The 21,447-nt window shown below is 39.3% G+C and overlaps 1 protein-coding gene across 1 annotated transcript in view; it reads left to right on the top strand.

The window, feature by feature from the left end:
* RAB11FIP5 (RAB11 family interacting protein 5) overlaps positions 1 to 21,447 on the top strand; it is a 355,500-nt gene that overhangs the window by 132,287 nt on the left and 201,766 nt on the right. The window contains exon 2 of the mRNA XM_053704358.1: positions 5,922 to 6,370. Coding sequence (XP_053560333.1) covers positions 5,922 to 6,370 — 449 coding nt within the window. The remainder of the gene's footprint in view (positions 1 to 5,921; positions 6,371 to 21,447) is intronic.

Here is a 21,447-nt window from a genome sequence, read left to right as displayed (position 1 = left end):
TAAATAGCTCCTCCCTTCCGTCCCACTCCAGTCATTCTCTTCCCCTACGTTAGTGATAGGAAGTGGTAAAGTGAGGTGTTAGAAAAGATTCTTCAATCAAGAGTTTATTATTTTTAAAGTGATACAAGATTGTGCTGCTTTGTCCTAGGGTGTAGCCGTAGTCCATATCAGTCTCTTCAGTAGAGCATTGGTGGCTTTAGAGCAATGGGAACTTGTGGGACATAATTCTCTCTGCGCTTCCCATAGATTGTATGCTGCCCTGTTTGTAAAAGTCTGAGGGAGAAATACTCAGTACCTTTGTTTTTCCACAGGCCAATGTGAGGGGTAGGACCTCGCAAGCTGGGGAGCTGCCTTTCTGCCTGGCAGGTTTCTAAGGTAAGTGCTAAATTTTATTTTCTGGAATATACATAAAATGTGGCACTTTATATACTTTATATACGTTTATGGACACTAGATGACATTATCCCTGGGAGGGAATGGACATTTTCCTAGGGATATGTTATTGGGCAGTGAATGCAGGCACTGGAGGGCGTGGAGAAGTGGCTCTGTTTTTATTTTGGACTCCCAACGGCTTATTTTCCTTAGCAGCCATCTGGGAGGTTTAGCCTGTTAACACATGATAGGGTACATGTCTAGGGCTATGCATGTTTGGTGCAACTATTTCTCCCGTTGGCTTACTTTACTTTAGTAGCCAGGAGCTCTGTTTATCTATTGCCAGGTTGTGCCTTAAGTCTTCTGATGGCTCCATCTTATACAATTTAGCCTCAGAGGAGGTTTAGTTGATACGCCCACGATGGGCGGAGGTAAGATACGTGCAATTGTTTGCATGCCCTTTACACACATTTCCTGTGTATCAGTGTAATTTCTGTAGTACGGATGCCTTCTCTGCTGCGTTAGGCTACTACAGCAGGGAGGCTTCTCAATCAGTTTAAAAACAAAATGAAAAGTAGATGGGTAGTCCGTATGCCTTCTCTGTTGAGTTGTGATTCATTCAGCAGAGAGGCTCCCCACTCAGTATAATATATGTATTTGGGTAGTCCGGATGCCTTCTCTGCTGCGTTATGTCTCACAGCAGAGAGGCTTCAATACAGTATAAAATAAATAGAACAAAGTGTAGAATAAGCATTTGCATAGTTCCGGATGCCTTCTCTGCTGTGCTATGTTATGCAGCAGAGAGGCTTGTCACGCAGTACTAAGAACTGCTTACAGAAGGACTACTATTTGTTAGTGTTCCATCTGTAGATAGGAAGATTTTTCTAAGTTTAGATGTGTTCTGGGGATTCTATATAATATAAGTTTAAGAATCCTTTTTTGTGGAAATTAAGCAGTGTATTTAAAATTTAAAGACACAGTACCATCCATTTTTGATAAACAAATAATGAATTCTGATGGTCCAAGAGGCTCTTTATCATATTAATTAATATATCCAATGTTAAGGGAACAAGGTTAGGACGTTCACTTTATCATTTAAAGTCACAGTAATTCTTGTTATGATATTCAATTTTATCTAATAAAAAGTGAATAAGGATGTTATTTACACGTTATGTCTTGATACTTCTGTTTCCCATGTATTAAGAGGTTCTTTACAGTTAAAAAAAACAAACAAAAAAAAACATTGCCTCGGATGTTTCAGAAGCATTCTGACAATGTTCAATATTTTCTGTAGCCTTCTCCTTAAGTGTCGTAAAAACTTAGCGTCTATTCATCCAGTGCCCTGCGCTTCCTTCGCGACTCCTCTTGGGTTTATCTTGCAAGACATCGTTTCCCTCTGTGCTTGTCAGGTGTGTTGTCTGCTTTTCTCATGCTGCAGGGAGAGTGCAAAAGGAAAACTAAATATTCAGTGAGTGAGGTTTCTGTCACAGTAGATTACTATCTTAGAGGTTCCCTCCAAGTTACATGAGGAAGGGGATACTTCAGTAGTATGAGGATAAGATCTCAGTTCTGACGGTATGAGTCCTCCCGCTGATACTGAAGTAGTATCTTCAGGTTTAAGCTAGCTCTTCTCCGGTTATGACTTGAGGAGTTTTTAGCTACTCTGGAACGACATGTCGGTCGTTTTTAATTTTATGTGGTACCAAGAAGCGGTACTAGGAAATGAGTGAGTGGGTAACCCCCTTTTATCTACATTTCCCATATTGACAGATTTTTTTTTATTAGAGGACCTCTCAAGAAATCTTGGCGGGGTAGTGGGTTTGCTCAAGATGATATCCCAGGTTGGCATTGCTACCTTTTGAGGCAGCATACTAGCTCATATGTTGTCTGGTTCTATTCGGACAGATAGTGCTTGGGGCAGATAGCTCAGCATGCTAAGGCACTGTGGCTGAGCTCCGTAGAAACCCAAGGGTTGCAGGTGCGATCCCCAGTAAGGTTGATAAAATGAGCAGCGCCTTGAGACCCTTATGAGACGCCTCCAAGCAGGATGGAGACCAAATCAGTCTTGGAATAAGGGACAACTATCCAAGTAGCCTGCTATTGAGTTGAAGAGGGCCTGCCCCCGATCCGAGACCGGATCTTGTAGGGGGCAGACTTTCTTTTTTCGTTTAGACTTGGGTTTGAGATGTTCAGGATCCCTGAGCAGTAGATATAGTGTCCCAGGGATACAAACAGATTTCAAGAGTTTTCCTCCCAGAGGGAGGATTTCTGATTTCAAGGTTATCTGTGGGAAAAAGAGATGAGTTCTTACGCTGTGTAAGAGACCTCTCCGACCTGGGAGTGATTGTTCCTGTTCCGATACAGGAACAGGGCCTGGATTTTATTCCATTCTGTTCGTGGTTCCCAGAAAAAAGAGAGAACCTTCAGGCCAATTTTAGATCACAAGAATCATTACAAGTTCTTAAGGTTTGCTTTTCTGGACAAACATTACCAGTTTGTGGCTCCTCCCCTCGGTCTTGCCACAGCTCCCAGAATTTTCACAAGCATTCTGGGATCACTGTTGGCGGGGCTTCGATTTAGAGACATTGCAGTGGCGCCCTATCTGGACAACATCCTAGTCCAGGCACCATCATTAGATCAAGCAAGACCCTACACGGACATGGTGTTATCCTTCCTGCGATCTTACGGGTGGAAGGTAAATTGGGAAAAGAGTTTTCTTAGTTCCAAATACAAGGGTAACTTTCTTGGGAACTATTCCTTATCAATGAGGATTTTTCTGACAAGAGTCAAGAAATCAGATTATCGATACTTCTCGAGTTTTTCAGTCCACTCCACGGCCATCAGTGGCTCAGTGCATGGAGGTATTCGGGCTGATGGTGGCGGCAATGGACATCATCCCGTTTGCTCGGTTCCACCTCAGATCTCTGCAGTTAAACATGCTCAGGCAATGGAACAGAGATTATGCAGACTTGTCTCCTCGAATAACTGGAGCAAGAGACAAGGGACTCTCTTCACTGGTGGTTGTCTCTGGATCATCTCTCCCAGGGAACCTGCTTTCGCAGACCGTCTTGGGTTATTGTGACAACAGACACCAGCCTTCTCGGGTGGGGAGCTGTCTGGGGCTCCCTAAAGGCTCAGGGAGTTTGGACTCAGTCAGAGTCTGTTCTTCCTGTAAACATCCTGGAACTGAGAGCGATCTTCAATGCTCTTCTGGCCTGGCCTCAGTTAGCCTCGGTCCAGTTTATCAGGTTCCAGTCGGACAACATAACTTCAGTGGCTTACATCAATCATCAGGGAGGAACGAGGAGTTCCTTACCAATGACGGAGGTAACCAAGATAATTCAGTGGGTGGAGGCCCATTCTTGCTACCTGCCAGGGATCCACATCTCAGGGGTGGACAACTGGAAGGCGGACTTTCTGAACAGGCAGACCTTTCATCCGGGGGAGTGGGAACTCCATCTGGAAGTGTTTTCCATCCTGATTCTCAAGTGGGGTCAGCCAGAATTAGATCTCATGGCATCTGGACAGAATGCCAAGCTCCCGAGATACGGGTCGAGGTCCAGGTGGAACTGATAGATGCTCTGGCGGTTCCTTGGACCTTCAGTCTAGCATACCTTTTTCCTCCGTTTGCGCTTCTTCCTTGGGTCATTGCTCGAATCAAGCAGGAGAGGGTGTCGGTGATTCTCATTGCTCTGGCTTGGCCTCGCAGGATTTGGTATGCAGATTTGGTGGACATGTCATCTCTGACACCTTGGAGTCTTCCGTTGAGGAAGGATCTTCTAATTCAAGGGCCCTTCCTTCACCCAAATCTAGTTTCTCTGAAGCTGACTGCTTGGAGATTGAACGATTAATCTTGTCCAAGAGGGGGTTTTCTGACTCGGTCATAGAAACCATGATTCAGGCTTGTAAGCCTGTAACTAGAAAGATTTACCAGAATGTCAGAGCTCTTGGCATTGCAGTATGAGTCTCCATATCTTATTTTCTTATCTTATCTTATTTTCCATTCAGATAAGGTAGTTTTACGTACTAAATTAGGATTTCTTCCTAAGATTGTTTCTGATCGGAACATTAATCAAGAGATTATTGTTCCTTCTTTGTGTCCTAATCCTTCTTCTCAATATGAATGGCTTCTGCACAATTGGGATGTGGTCCGTGCTTGAAGGTTTTACCTACAGGCGACTAAGGACTTTCGTCAGTCTTCTTCTTTGTGATTTTCTCAGGAAAATGTAAGTGACAGAAAGCTTCGGCTACTTCTCTTTCTTTTTGGCTGAAGAGTATCATACGTTTTGCATATGAGACTGCTGGACAGCAGCCTCCCGAGAGGGTTACGGCTCATTCCACGAGGGCTGTTGCTTCCTCATGGACATTCAAAAATGAAGCTTCTGTGGAACAGATTTGCAAGGCTGCAACTTGGTCCTCTCGTCACACATTTTCAAAGTTTTACAAATTTGACACTTTTGCCTCGGCTGAGGAAGCTTTTGGGATGAAGGGTTCTTCAAGCAGTGGTGCCTTCTGTTTAGGTTCTCTGTCTTGTCCCTCCTGTATCATCTGTTTACTCTAGCTTGGGTATTGAATCCCATTAGTAATTAAGATGATCCGTGGACTCATCGTGTCATAAAAAAGAAAAGAAAATTTATGCTTACCTGATAAATTTATTTATTTTTTGACACGATGAGTCCACGGCCCGCCCCGTTCTTGTAAGACAGGTTGTTGGGTATTTTTAACTTCAGACACATCTGCACCTTGGCTTTTCCTTTTTTTTCCTTAACTTCGGTCGAATGACTGGAGTGGGAGGGAAGGGAGGAGCTATTTAACAGCTCTGCTGTGGTGCTCTTTGCCTCCTCCTGCTGCCCAGGAGGTGAATATCCCATTAGTAATTAAGATGATCCATGGACTCATCGTGTCAAAAAAGAAATACATTTATCAGGTAAGCATAAATTTTCTTTTTTTATTATTGTGTATTATAGTTTTTTTGTTTTGTGTTTTTTTTTACTAAAAGAGCACTGTTTAATATCCCTTTTAAGTTGAAGATATTGGTGCAATAGTACAACTGCTTGCTAGTATCCAGCACAGTACTTTTTGTCTCTGCACAACAACATAGCAGCTATCACCTGGCTTTCTGTAGCTTGTCCTGTATCTGTCTGTCTGCTGGTGGCTTGATGGCTACAGTAATATTCTACTGGTTGTCACACAGCTCACAGAGGCCACTCTAGTTGTCCTGGGAAATGTGACACAAACACAACAATACAAGCTCATTAGAGAGGTCTCTTTAGATTTGATATTTGTAGAATAATCTGTTGGAGAACTTGTACATAATGCTACACTGTTGGGTAACAATCCAGTTCTCTCTGTCAGCAGCAGAGTATACAAAGTCTTCCATTTAATTGTTCAGTTTATTTCCCTGTCTCTTCACAGGTGACTTAACCCATTGCATGTCTAAGAAAGCTGCCGCTCTTGGTTAGATGTTTCTGGCAGCCAAGGGGTTAAAAATATAGATCTACTAGTGAAAGGCCCCAAATTTACTAGTATTCTTTAACTCTTATTTCTAGGTGGTATAAACTTCACTCAAAATCTGGCAAAAAGGAAAAGGAGAGAGGGGAGATCCAAATATCTATCCAGTTCACCCGTAACAATCTGACTGCTAGCATGTTTGACCTCTCCATAAAGGACAAGCCAAAGACGCCCTTTGGGAAGCTAAAGGACAAGATGAAAATCAAGAAGCGTTATGACATGGAGTCATCCTCTGCCATAATCCCCAGCAGTGTAGGCCGGCTGGATAGCGACGACGAGACAAAACCAAAGTCCAAAGCAGCTTTATTCTTTAAAGGGCATCTACGCAAGAATTCCCTCACCAAGTCCAACACCTCTCTAGGGTCAGATAGTACCATCTCGTCTGCTAGTGGCGTTGTGACCAGCACCTCTGGAATCTCCATTGTGTTGCCTGATGTTGAGAAGAAACCTGCCGCCAGGAACAGCAGCCTCTCTACAGAACCATCTGGTATTATAACTGTATTTAGATGACCAGTGCTGTTTGTGTGTGCGTGGGCATCTTCACTATTTGTCTGTCTATCTGTCTCTATCTAAAATATAGCTATAGCTTACCAGTCAGGGGGAGAAGTTAGTCTGCTGTAATTTCTTGCTAGTCAAGGACTATTGAACGGTAGTGAAAATGTGGTTCGTGTATGTGTATATGTATGTGTATATGTATGTGTATGTGCATGTATGTGTGTGTATATGTGTGTATATGTGTGTGTGTGTATATATATATATATATATATATATATATATATATATATATATATATATATATATATATATATATATATATATATGTGTGTGTGTGTATGTATGTATGTATGTACATACAGAACAGTACATACAGAACAGTGCATACATACAGTGCATACATACAGTGCATACATAGTGCTTACAGTACATACAGTACATACAGTACATACAGTACATACATACAGTGCATACATACAGTGCATACATACAGTGCTTACAGTACATACATACAGTGCTTACAGTACATACATACAGTACATACATACAGTACTTACAGTACTTACAGTACATACATACAGTGCTTACAGTACATACATACAGTGCATACATACAGTACTTACAGTACATACATACAGTACATACATACAGTGCGTACTTACAGTACATACATACATACAGTACTTACAGTGCATACATACAGTGCATACATACAGTCATACAGTGCATACATACAGTCATACAGTACATACATACATACAGTACAGTCATACAGTACTTACAGTACATACATACAGTACATACATACAGTACTTGCAGTACATGCATACGTACATACAGTACATACATACAGTGCATACATACAGTACTTACAGTGCATACATACAGTGCATACATACAGTGCATACATACAGTGCATACAGTACATGCATACGTACAAACATACAGTACATACATACATTGCATACATACAGTACATGCATACGTACATACATACAGTACTTACAGTACATGCATACGTACAAACATACAGTACATACAATGCATACGTGCATACATACAGTGCATACATACAGTGCATACATACAGTGCATATATACAGTACATACATACATACAATACATACAGTACTTACAGTACATACATACATACAGTACATACATACAGTACTTACAGTACATGCATATGTACGTACATACATACAGTGCATACATACAGTGCATACATACAGTGCTTACAGTGCATACATACAGTGCATACATACAGTGCATGCATACGTACATACAGTGCATACATACAGTACTTACAGTACATGCATACGTACATGCATGCATACAGTGCATACATACAGTGCATGCATACAGTGCATGCATACGTACATACAGTGCATACATACAGTACTTACAGTACATGCATACAGTGCATACATACAGTACATACAGTACATACAGTGCATACATACAGTGCATACATACAGTGCATACATACAGTGCGTACATACAGTACATACAGTACTTACAGTACATACATACGTGCATACATACAGTGCATACATACAGTACTTACAGTACTTACATACGTGCATACATACAGTACATACATACATTGCATACAAACAGTACATGCATACGTACATACATACAGTACATACATACAGTGCATACATACAGTGCATACATACAGTGCATACATACAGTACTTACAGTACATGCATACGTACAAACATACAGTACATACATACATTGCATACATACATTACATACATACATACAGTACATGCATACGTACATGCATACGTACATACATACAGTACATACATACATTGCATACATACATACAGTACATACATACAGTACATGCATACATACAGTACTTACAGTACATACAGTACATACATACAGTACTTACAGTACATGCATATGTACATACATACATACATACATACAGTGCATACATACAGTGCATACATACAGTGCATACATACAGTACTTACAGTGCATACATACAGTGCATACATACAGTACTTACAGTACATGCATACGTACATACATGCATACAGTGCATACATACAGTGCATGCATACGTACATACAGTGCATACATACAGTACTTACAGTACATGCATACAGTGCATACATACAGTGCATACATACAGTACTTACAGTACATGCATACAGTGCATACATACAGTGCATACATACAGTACTTACAGTACATACATACGTGCATACATACAGTGCATACATACAGTACTTACAGTGCATACATACAGTGCATACATACAGTGCATACATACAGTGCGTACATACAGTACTTACAGTACATACATACGTGCATACATACAGTGCATACATACAGTGCATACATACAGTACATACATACAGTACTTACAGTACATACATACAGTACTTACAGTACATACATACAGTGCGTACATACAGTACTTACAGTACGTACTTACAGTGCATACATACAGTACATGCATACGTGCATACATACAGTGCATACATACAGTGCTTACAGTACATACAGTGCATACATACAGTGCATACATACAGTACTTACAGTGCATACATACAGTACATGCATACGTACATACATACAGTGCTTACATACAGTGCATACATACAGTGCATACATACAGTACTTACAGTACATGCATACGTACATACATACAGTGCATACATACAGTGCATACATACAGTACTTACAGTACATGCATACGTACATACATACAGTGCATACATACAGTACTTACAGTACATACAGTGCATACATACAGTGCATACATACAGTACTTACAGTACATGCATACGTGCATACATACAGTGCATACATACATACATACAGTGCATACATACAGTACTTGCAGTACATGCATATGTACATACATACAGTGCATACATACAGTGCATGCATACAGTGCATGCATACAGTGCATGCATACAGTACATGCATACAGTGCATGCATACAGTGCATGCATACAGTGCATGCATACAGTACATGCATACAGTACATGCATACAGTACATGCATACAGTACATGCATACAGTACATGCATACAGTACATACATACAGTGCATACATACAGTCATACAGTACATACATACAGTACTTGCAGTACATGCATACATACAGTACGTGCATACATACAGTACATACATACAGTGCTTACAGTACATACATACAGTGCATACATACAGTACTTACAGTACATGCATACGTACAAACATACAGTACATACATACATTGCATACATACATTTCATACATACATACAGTACATGCATACGTACATACATACAGTGCATACATACAGTGCATACATACAGTACTTACAGTACATGCATACGTACATACATACATTGCATACATACATTGCATACATACATACATACAGTACATACATACAGTGCATACATACAGTACTTACAGTACATACGTACATACAGTACATACATACAGTACTTACAGTACATGCATATGTACATACATACAGTGCATACATACAGTACTTACAGTACATACATACAGTGCTTACAGTGCATACATACAGTGCATACATACAGTGCATACATACAGTGCATGCATACGTACATACAGTGCATACATACAGTGCATGCATACAGTGCATGCATACAGTGCATGCATACGTACATACAGTGCATACATACAGTACTTACAGTGCATACATACAGTGCATACATACAGTACTTACAGTACATGCATACAGTGCATGCATACAGTGCATACATACAGTGCATACATACAGTGCATACTTACAGTACATACAGTACATACAGTGCATGCATACAGTGCATGCATACAGTACTTACAGTACATACAGTACATACAGTACTTACAGTACGTGCATACATACAGTACTTACAGTGCATACATACAGTACTTACAGTGCATACATACAGTACTTACAGTGCATACATACAGTACTTACAGTACATACATACAGTGCATACATACAGTACTTACAGTGCATACATACAGTGCTTACAGTACATACATACAGTGCATACATACAGTACTTACAGTACATACATACAGTGCATACATACAGTACTTACAGTGCATACATACAGTACATGCATACGTACATACATACAGTGCATACATACAGTGCTTACAGTACATACAGTGCATACATACAGTGCATGCATACAGTACTTACAGTACATGCATACATACATACAGTGCATACATACAGTGCATACATACAGTACTTACAGTACATGCATACATACATACAGTGCATACATACAGTACTTACAGTACATGCATACGTACATGCATACGTACAGTACTTACAGTGCATACATACAGTACTTACAGTACATACATACAGTACATACATACAGTACATACATACAGTACATACATACAGTACATACATACAGTGCATACATACATACATACATACATACAGTACTTGCAGTACATGCATATGTACATACATACATACAGTGCGTACATACATACAGTGCGTACATACAGTACATACAGTACATGCATACGTACATACATACAGTGCATACATACAGTCATACAGTACATGCATACAGTACTTGCAGTACATGCATACATACAGTACGTGCATACATACAGTGCATACATACAGTGCTTACAGTACATACATACAGTGCATACATACAGTACTTACAGTACATACATACAGTGCATACATACAGTACTTACAGTACATACATACAGTGCATACATACAGTACTTACAGTACATACATACAGTGCATACATACAGTACTTACATACATACATACATACAGTACATACATACATACAATGCATACGTACAGTGCATACATACAGTACATACATACAGTACTTACAGTGCATACATACAGTACTTACAGTACATGCATACGTACATACATACAGTGCATACATACAGTACTTACAGTGCATACATACAGTGCATACATACAGTGCTTACAGTACTTACAGTACATGCATACGTACATGCATACGTACATACATACAGTGCATACATACAGTGCATACATACCGTACTTACAGTGCATACATACCGTACTTACAGTGCATACATACAGTACTTACAGTGCATACATACAGTACTTACAGTACATGCATACGTACGTACATACAGTGCATACATACAGTACTTACAGTACATGCATACGTACATACAGTACTTACAGTGCATACATACAGTACTTACAGTGCATACATACAGTACTTACAGTGCATGCATACGTACTTACAGTACATACATACAGTACTTACAGTACATACATACAGTGCATACATACAGTACTTACAGTACATACATACAGTGCATACATACAGTACTTACAGTACATGCATACATACAGTACTTACAGTACATGCATACGTACATACATACAGTGCATACATACAGTGCATACAGTACTTACATACATACAGTACATACAGTGCATACATACAGTACTTACAGTACATGCAGTACTTACAGTACATGCATACAGTACATGCATACGTACATACATACAGTGCATACATACAGTACATGCATACGTACTTACAGTGCATACATACAGTGCATACATACAGTACATACAGTGCATACATACAGTGCGTACATACATACATACGTACAGTGCATACATACAGTACATACAGTATATACATACAGTACATACAGTATACAGTACATACAGTACACACATACAGTACTTACATACAGTGCATACAGTATACAGTACATACAGTACATACATACAGTGCATGCATACAGTGCATACATACAGTACATACAGTGCATACATACAGTGCATACAGTACTTACATACAGTGCATGCATACAGTGCATGCATACAGTACTTACAGTACATGCAGTACTTACAGTACATGCATACGTACATACATACAGTGCATACATACAGTGCATACATACAGTGCATACATACAGTACATGCATACGTACATACAGTACTTACAGTACATACATACAGTGCGTACTTACAGTGCGTACATACAGTGCGTACATACAGTGCGTACGTACAGTGCGTACGTACAGTGCATACAGTATATACAGTATATACATACAGTACATACAGTACATACAGTATACAGTACATACAGTACACACATACAGTACTTACATACAGTGCATACATACAGTGCATACATACAGTGCATACATACATACAGTACATACAGTGCATACATACAGTGCATACATACATACAGTACATACAGTGCATACATACAGAGCATACATACATACAGTACATACAGTGCATACATACATACAGTACATACAGTGCATACATACAGAGCATACATACATACAGTACATACAGTGCATACATACAGTACTTACAGTGCTTGCATACAGTACTTACGTACATATATACAGTACATACATGCATACAGTACGTACCATACATACATGCGTGCATACAGTGCGTACCAACATGCGTGCACACAGACCGTACATACAGTCAGTACATACAGGCAGTACATACAGGCAGTTCCTACAGTCAGTACCTACAGTCAGTACCTACAGTCAGTACCTACAGTCAGTACCTGCAGTCAATACATACATACAGGCAGTACATACATACAGGCAGTACATACATACAGGCAGTACATACATACAGGCAGTACATACATACAGGCAGTACATACATACAGTCAGTACATACATACAGGCAGTACATACAGTCAATACATACATACAGTCAGTACATACATACAGTCAGTACATACATACAGTCAGTACATACATACAGGCAGTACATACATACAGGCAGTACATACATACATACAGGCAGTACATACAGGCAGTACATCTTGAAATTTCCAGTGGTCCCGGACGAAATTTGACTTTTTGCTATCTTTAACATTGTGTGGATAGTGATGTGTGTGTTTGGTGTTTGTGTGTACATGCGCATATGCACACACTGTCAAGTATGGGAGAAAAAAAAAGTGAGTGCAATAATAAAATGCACTTTTATTTCTCCTTAAAAATATGCATAGCTGGGTTTTTTTTCTCCTTTTTAGCCTGAATTGAATATTCCTGCTCTAGCCTGCACTCTAGTGTTAGTCTTGTGAACTGCAGGTGTTGGTACCAGGCAGCACAGATGCTTTTTCTATCAGCTGTAACAGCTTAGAGCTAAAAATATCCGCTGAGCATTACTGTTAGTCCCCAAATCAAGGCCAGTAGAATGGAAAGTAACAGAGTGTAATTGTTGTAGGACTGATAGGGGACTCGGGGCCTTGGAGCCTATTAGGGGCAGTATGTTGTGTTATGATCAGACTCTAAGGCCCTGCGCCCCCTATCAGTCCTATACTGATTACACTCTTCCTATCCATTCTACTTATTAGCTGGCTGAAAACGCAGTCTAGTTCAGTACCAGACACCTGGCAGCTTTATTTGCCACTGTGATCTTTTTCTTGGGAATTCTTCTGTAACTTCCATTTTTCAAAAAGAACCACAGGCTAAATCTCCCTAACAGAAAATTTAAAGGGACATTGTACTAAAGAGACCTGCACATAAACATGTTGAGAATTATTTTTATTTGTTAAAGAGAGTCTACAATATAGTTTTTATTGTTTAAAAAGATAATCCCTTTATTACCCATTACCCAGTTTTGCATAACCAACACCGTTCTATTCATACACTATTTACCTCTGATTACCTTGTATCCAAGCATCTTCTGACAGCCCCCTGATCACATGACATCTTATTTATTTATTAACTTGCATTTAGTATGGTGTTGTGCTAAATCTTAAATAACTCCACGGGCCTTAACACATTATCTATATGACCCACATGAACTAGCAGTCTCCTGTTGTGAAAAGCTAATAAAAAAACACGATTAAGAGGCTGTCTGTAGTGGCTTAGAAACAGGCAGACATTTAGAGGTTTAAATGTTATAAAGTGTATTAATATAGCTATGTTGGTTGTGCAAAGCTGGGGAATGGGTAATAAAGGCGTTATCGATCTTTTAAAACAATAACAATTTTAGGGTTGACTCTCTTCAAGTAAGTTGTTTTAGTTTAAACTGAAATGTATCACTGCAGTATAAGTTCTGTATTTCCTGCTAATGCTCATTGGTTGCTTGGTACAACTCCTTCCGCTCTATTGGAGAGGGACACATCTCTGCAAGCCTGATAAGAACTTGCTAAAAACCACAGTACAGTTTTAAAATGGTCTCTTTATAGATCTAAGAAATCTGCATAAAATGTCTGTTATTTAATAAGCAATAATAAAAAAAGATTAAACGGAATAAAAACGTATCGCTCAGGGTCTATGCTGGCACATTTTTGCTGGTATTTTGCAGACATTGTGTAACATAGATCTGTGCATGTTTATATTTAATCCTAAGAGTATATAAAGGATTTCATGATTTTAGTGTTATAAGTAACAAAGAATGTGAACTCACTAAAAAATAAAAATGGAAATCTGACACATTACTAGGCCACACATCAGTTTAAAAAAATGAGATGGCATGGGAGTGAGGATCCTGTATATTTGTGGTACAGTAGTACAAGGTGTCGTATTTTTATTTTAATAGTTAAACTGGGCGTTATCCCTAGTCAAAAAGGATGATCTTCCTGGAGTCATTCTGAAGTTATCGATGACTTGACTTAGTCATCAGAAGCCATCCTGAAGTATGCCCCCAGGCCGAAATATTTAAATGAGATGATTCTAGAGTCCTTCCTTTGCTGTTCATGCTTGTGAAGTAATCTGCTAATCATTCTTAAGTCATCACCCAGAATTTTATACCTTAGCTAATGACTTTACAGCCTGATGATGTACAAATAACTTCTAAGTAGTTTGATGATCATCAAATGACTCCAGGGTGGTCTTTCTAAAGTAATCTTGTTCCCCTTGGGATCCTACAACCTCCACTGCTGCTTTTTAATACACTTTTTAGGTCCTGAGTTAAATAATGCAGTATTTTCTTGTCAGGTTGCCAGAAACTTTGTCTGCCAAACTAGTGGTGGGAGTTGTCCCTATCAACCAATAAACATGAAGTGATGATACATTTTACGTGTACATTTTGTTATTTAGCTTTTCCTAAAAAAACTCAAAATTGAAAGACGCCCAAATGTTGTTTTGAATAGAACCATATTTTTTTTTTTGCAATATACATGTAAAAGCAAATTAATTGCTTCTAGAATTTTTCTTTTTAACCAAGAGCTTTACTGTGTACGGAGCATATGTACATATGTGTTGCACAGCATTAATCAAACACTACGCCTGTTCAGAGAGCATGTATCTGGCTTTTGCATTCAAAGATTGCACCTGCTCAGAGATGGGCGGGGGGGGGTGGCTTGTGTTTGCCAGCGGGGATGCAATTGCATTCGTCATCGGCACAAAATATGCTCTTTGGGCAAGTGTTTCATTGTTAGTTTACAAGGCATATGTAAACACTCTTTGTACGCAGTCATTTTTTTACTAGAAGCATTTTTGCTAATACAATTTTGAAATTTCAATGAGCTCATGTGCATTTCACTTTGTAGTTTTATGCCCATTTAAAACTTGTAATGCATAAAATATTTCTTTCATGTAATTAGCAAGAGTCCATGAGCTAGTGACGTATGGGATATACATTCCTACCAGGAGGGGCAAAGTTTCCCAAACCTCAAAATGCCTATAAATACACCCCTCACCACACCCACAATTCAGTTTTATGGAGGTGGTGAAGTAAGTTTGTGCTAGATTCTACGTTGATATGCGCTCCGCAGCAAGTTGGAGCCCGGTTTTCCTCTCAACGTGCAGTGAATGTCAGAGGGATGTGAGGAGAGTATTGCCTATTTTGAATACAGTGATCTCCTTCTACGGGGTCTATTTCATAGGTTCTCTGTTATCGGTCGTAGAGATTCATCTCTTACCTCCCTTTTCAGATCGACGATATACTCTTATTTATATACCATTACCTCTGCTGATTTTCGTTTCAGTACTGGTTTGGCTTTCTACAAACATGTAGATGAGTGTCCTGGGGTAAGTAAATCTTATTTCTCCTGTTAAGTGTAGTCAGTCCACGGGTCATCATTACTTATGGGATATTAACTCCTCCCCAACAGGAAGTGCAAGAGGATCACCCAAGCAGAGCTGCTATATAGCTCCTCCCCTCTACGTCACACCCAGTCATTCTCTTGCACCCAACTAATAGATAGGATGTGTGAGAGGACTGTGGTGATTAAACTTAGTTTTTTATATCTTCAATCAAAAGTTTATTTTAAACGACACCGGAGTGTGTTGTTTCCTTCTCAGGCAGAATTTGAAGAAGAATCTACCTGAGTTTTTGTATATGATCTTAGCGGACGTAACTAAGATCCGTTTGCTGTTCTCGGCCATTCTGAGGAGTAAGGTAACTTCAGATCAGGGGACAGCGGGCAGGTTCACCTGCAAAGAGGTATGTTGCAGTATATTATTTTCTAAGGAATGGAATTGACTTTGAAAATACTGCTAATACCGTTATAATGTAAGTACAGCCTTAAATGCAGTAGTAGCAACTGGTATCAGGCTGACATGTATATATGTTTACACTTAAGTATTTCTGGGGAATGGCACTTCACTGGGAAAATACTCTATGCATATAACTTTTAGCCTAACTTGCAGTGTGAGCGACTAGCAGCAGGCTTTTTAATGACATTTCATATATTAGATTTTAAACGTTTACTGGCATGTTAAATCATTTAATTATCTGAGGTACTTGGTGAAAATTGTTTTGGGCTTTATTTTCCACATGGCTGTCGTTGTTTTAAATTAAAACAGTTTACTGAGCTTCCCTCACTGTTGTAGTGTGAGTGGGAGGGGCCTATTTTGGCGCTTTTACTACGCATCAGAAATTCAGTCACAGTCTGTCTTTTTCTCCCTGCATGATCCAGGACGTCTCCACAGGGCTCAGGGGTCTTCAAAACTAATTTTGAGGGAGGTAATCACTCACAGCAGACCTGTGAGACTGTGCTTGACTGTGATAAAACGCTTATATTGTCAATTGTTATACGTTTTTTTCTGATATTAAGGGTTAATCATCCATTGCTAATGTGTGCAATCCTTTGCTAAATTTGGTTTATATAACTAATCCGGTTCATTTTTATTCAACTGTGTCAGTTTTTTGTGTGCTTCTTAAAGGCACAGTAACGTTTTTACATATTGCTTGTAAATTTAGTTGAAAAGTATTTCCAAGCTTGCTAGTCTAATTGCTAGTTTGTTTAAACATGTCTGACACAGAGGAAACTCTTTGTGCAATATGTTCAAAAGCCAAGGTGGAGCCCAATAGAAATTTATGTACTAATTGCATTGATGCTACTTTAAATAAAAGTCAATCTGTACATGTTAAGCAACGTTCACCAGACAACGAGGGGGAAGTTATGCCGACTAACTTGCCTCACGTGTCAGTACCTGCATCTCCCGCTCAGGAGGTGCGTGATATTGTAACGCCAAGTACATCAGGGCGGCCATTACAAATCACTTTACAAGACATGGCTAATGTTATGACTGAAGTTTTGTCTAAATTGCCAGAACTTAGAGGTAAACGAGATCACTCTGGGATGAGAACAGAGTATACTGATAATGCTAGGGCCATGTCTGATACTGCGTCACAATATGCAGAGCATGAGGACGGAGAGCTTCATTCTGCGGGTGACTGATCTGATCCAAATAAATTGGATTCAGACATTTCAAATTTTAAGTTCAAGCTGGAAAACCTCCGTGTATTGCTAGGGGAGGTGTTAGCGGCTCTGAATGATTGTAACACAGTTGCAATCCCAGAGAAAATGTGTAGGTTGGATAAATATTTTGCGGTACCGACGAGTACTGACGTTTTTCCTATACCTAAGAGACTTACTGAAATTATTACTAAGGAGTGGGACAGACCCGGTGTGCCTTTCTCACCCCCTCCTATATTTAGAAAAATGTTTCTTTCATGTAATTAACAAGAGTCCATGAGCTAGTGACGTATGGGATATACATTCCTACCAGGAGGGGCAAAGTTTCCCAAACCTTAAAATGCCTATAAATACACCCCTCACCACACCCACAAATCAGTTTTACAAACTTTGCCTCCAAGGGAGGTGGTGAAGTAAGTTTGTGCTAGATTCTACGTTGATATGCGCTCCGCAGCAAGTTGGAGCCCGGTTTTCCTCTCAGCGTGCAGTGAATGTCAGAGGGATGTGAGGAGAGTATTGCCTATTGAATGCAGTGATCTCCTTCTACGGGGTCTATTTCATAAGGTTCTCTGTTATCGGTCGTAGAGATTCATCTCTTACCTCCCTTTTCAGATCGACGATATACTCTTATATTTACCATTTCCTCTACTGATTCTCGTTTCAGTACTGGTTTGGCTTTCTACAAACATGTAGATGAGTGTCCTGGGGTAAGTAAGTCTTATTTTCTGTGACACTCTAAGCTATGGTTGGGCACTTTATTTATAAAGTTCTAAATATATGTATTCAAACATTTATTTGCCTTGACTCAGAATGTTCAACTTTCCTTATTTCCAGACAGTCAGTTTCATATTTGGGATTATGCTTTAAATTATCATATTTTGTCTTACCTCAAAAATTTGACTTTTTTCTCTGTGGGCTGTTAGGCTCGCGGGGGCTGAAAATGCTTCATTTTATTGCGTCATTTTTGGCGCGGATTTTTTTGGCGCAAAAATTCATTTCCGTTTCCGGCGTCATACGTGTCGCCGGAAGTTGCGTCATTTTTTGACGTTATTTTGCGCCAAAAATGTCGGCGTTCCGGATGTGGCGTCATTTTTGCCGCCAAAAGCATTTAGGCGCCAAATAATGTGGGCGTCTTATTTGGCGCCAAAAGATATGGGCGTCGCTTTTGTCTCCACATTATTTCAGTCTCATTTTCATTTGCTTCTGGTTGCTAGAAGCTTGATGTTTGGCATTTTTTTCCCATTCCTGAAACTGTCTTATAAGGAATTTGATTTATTTTGCTTTATATGTTGTTTTTTCTCTTACATATTGCAAGATGTCTCACGTTGCATCTGAGCCAGAAGATACTACAGGAAAACCACTGCCTGCTGGATCTACCAAAGCTAAGTGTATCTGCTGTAAACTTTTGGTAGCTATTTCTCCAGCTGTTGTTTGTATTAATTGTCATGACAAACTTGTTAAAGCAGATAATATTTCCTTTAGTGATGTACCATTGCCTGTTGCAGTTCCCTCAACATCTAAGGTGCAGAATGTTCCTGATAACATAAGAGATTTTGTTTCTGAATCCATAAAGAAGGCTTTGTCTGTTATTTCTCCTTCTAGTAAACGTAAAAAGTCTTTTATATCTTCTCTCTCTACAGATGAATTTTTAAATGAACACCATCATTCTGATTCTTTGGACTCTTCTAGTTCAGAGGATTCTGTCTCAGAGATTGATGCTGATAAATCTTCATATTTATTTAAGATGGAATTTATTCGCTCTTTACTTAAAGAAGTACTAATTGCTTTAGAAATAGAGGATTCTAGTCCTCTTGATACTAATTCTATACGTTTGGATAAGGTTTTTAAAGCTCCTGCGGTTATTCCAGAAGTCTTTCCTGTTCCTAATGCTATTTCTGCAGTAATTGCTAAGGAATGGGATAAATTGGGTAATTCATTTACTCCTTCTAAACGTTTTAAGCAATTATATCCTGTTCCGCCTGACAGGTTAGAATTTTGGGACAAAATCCCTAAAGTTGATGGGGCTATTTCTACCCTTGCTAAACGTACTACCATTCCTACGTCAGATGGTACCTCGTTTAAGGATCCTTTAGATAGAAAAATTGAATCTTTTCTAAGAAAAGCTTATCTATGTTCAGGTAATCTTCTTAGACCTGCTATATCATTGGCTGATGTTGCTGCAGCTTCAACTTTTTGGTTGGAAACTCTAGCGCAACAAGTAACAAATCGTGATTCTCATGATATTATTATTCTTCTCCAGCATGCTAATAATTTCATCTGTGATGCCATTTTTGATATTATTAGAGTTGATGTTAGATTTATGTCTCTGGCTATCTTAGCCAGAAGAGCTTTATGGCTTAAGACTTGGAATGCTGATATGGCTTCTAAATCAACTCTACTTTCTATTTCTTTCCAGGGAAACAAATTATTTGGTTCTCAGTTGGATTCTATTATTTCAACTGTTACTGGTGGGAAAGGAACTTTTTTACCACAGGATAAAAAATCTAAAGGTAAAAACAGGGCTAACAATCGTTTTCGTTCCTTTCGTTTCAACAAAGAACAAAAGCCTGATCCTTCGTCCTCAGGAGCAGTTTCAGTTTGGAAACCATCTCCAGTCTGGAATAAATCCAAGCCTGCTAGAAAGGCAAAGCCTGCTTCTAAGTTCACATGAAGGTACGGCCCTCATTCCAGTTCAGCTGGTAGGGGGCAGGTTACGTTTTTTCAAAGAAATTTGGATCAAATCTGTTCACAATCTTTGGATTCAGAACATTGTTTCAGAAGGGTACAGAATTGGTTTCAAGATGAGACCTCCTGCAAAGAGATTTTTTCTTTCCCATGTCCCAGTAAATCCAGTGAAAGCTCAAGCATTTCTGAATTGTGTTTCAGATCTAGAGTTGGCTGGAGTAATTATGCCAGTTCCAGTTCCGGAACAGGGGATGGGGTTTTATTCAAATCTCTTCATTGTACCAAAGAAGGAGAATTCCTTCAGACCAGTTCTGGATCTAAAATTATTGAATCGTTATGTAAGGATACCAACGTTCAAGATGGTAACTGTAAGGACTATATTGCCTTTTGTTCAGCAAGGGAATTATATGTCCACAATAGATTTACAGGATGCATATCTGCATATTCCGATTCATCCAGATCATTATCAGTTCCTGAGATTCTCTTTTCTAGACAAGCATTACCAATTTGTGGCTCTACCGTTTGGCCTTGCTACAGCTCCAAGAATTTTCACAAAGATTCTCGGTGCCCTTCTGTCTGTAATCAGAGAACAGGGTATTGTGGTATTTCCTTATTTGGACGATATCTTGGTACTTGCTCCGTCTTTACATTTAGCAGAGTCTCATACGAATCGACTTGTGTTGTTTCTTCAAGATCATGGTTGGAGGATCAATTTACCAAAA

The sequence above is a fragment of the Bombina bombina genome, chromosome 2 (assembly GCF_027579735.1).
Source record: "Bombina bombina isolate aBomBom1 chromosome 2, aBomBom1.pri, whole genome shotgun sequence".
NCBI lineage: Eukaryota > Metazoa > Chordata > Amphibia > Anura > Bombinatoridae > Bombina > Bombina bombina.
This window is presented reverse-complemented; position numbering and strand designations above follow the sequence as displayed.